This window comes from Glossina fuscipes, unplaced genomic scaffold (assembly GCF_014805625.2).
Source record: "Glossina fuscipes isolate IAEA_lab_2018 unplaced genomic scaffold, Yale_Gfus_2 26, whole genome shotgun sequence".
Classification (NCBI taxonomy): Eukaryota; Metazoa; Arthropoda; class Insecta; order Diptera; family Glossinidae; genus Glossina; species Glossina fuscipes.
In genome coordinates this window covers 4,909,478-4,910,373 of record NW_023998421.1, presented here as the reverse complement: position 1 = coordinate 4,910,373, position 896 = coordinate 4,909,478, and the positions used below count along the sequence as shown (strand labels likewise).

Sequence of the window (896 nt, the reverse complement as noted above, 5' to 3'; positions counted from 1 at the left end):
ATGTGTTCACAAGCTATTGAGGAGAATATATAGTACGTCCATAATCGAAAATCGTATGTTTTCTTGAAAAGATCAGTTATTGTAGATTTGTATCAAGAGCTCGTCAATAATCAAACGCTACATTAATCCATTCAATCTTCTTTCTTTGTTTGAAACATTAGTAATTTACAGTTTTTTCCGCTCCCTGCTTGAGTTCAAAGCCTTTGTCCTTGAACTTTAAACGTCTATGAACTTATAACAAGGTTCTTACTTAGCTCTCATAATTCATCGAATAATACAAAGAAGAAGAAGAAGAAGAAGACAAATATCACAGTGTTGGTGATAGATTTAAAAACTTTCATTCAACCCTATTCAAAATTGAAAACAAACTCATATAATGAAATATTTTTCAAAATACTCATAATAATAAGGATCTTCACTAACTTGTTCTTACAATATTGACATATAATTCATTATATTCTCTTATGTAGAATATCCTTAATATTAGATTTATTTTTAAAAACACTTAGTATTTAATATTTTAGGCTTTTTTTTTTTTAAGAATTAACTAAAGTCTTAGGTTAATAACCGATTAAGCGTACAGAATATATTATCTAACTGTCATAGGAGGGAAATCAGAAGGAAAGAACACAATGTTGCGATTATTTAGAAGGATTCTCTGAATATGCTCGTATTAGTATAAGATATCTTAGATATTATTGGGCAAATAAATGAAATATTCTTGATATCATTATACATTAATATGATTGCAGATGCTTTTTAATAAGTATAAATGTAAAGCAAACACGTTGAATTGAAGCACTATTATCATTATTATTATTATAATTTTTATTATTACAAGAGAGTATTATAAGTAACAATATTCTTACTTAAGCAAAGCAAAGCCAACCCCCCCC

General features: G+C 27.3%; 1 protein-coding gene across 1 annotated transcript in view; it reads left to right on the top strand.

The window, feature by feature from the left end:
• Positions 1 to 896, top strand: part of LOC119635431 (ionotropic receptor 21a) — an 11,593-nt gene continuing 10,697 nt past the window's right edge. Inside the window, exon 1 of the mRNA XM_038030237.1 lies at positions 1 to 32. Within this exon, the coding sequence (XP_037886165.1) occupies positions 1 to 32 (32 nt within the window). The remainder of the gene's footprint in view (positions 33 to 896) is intronic.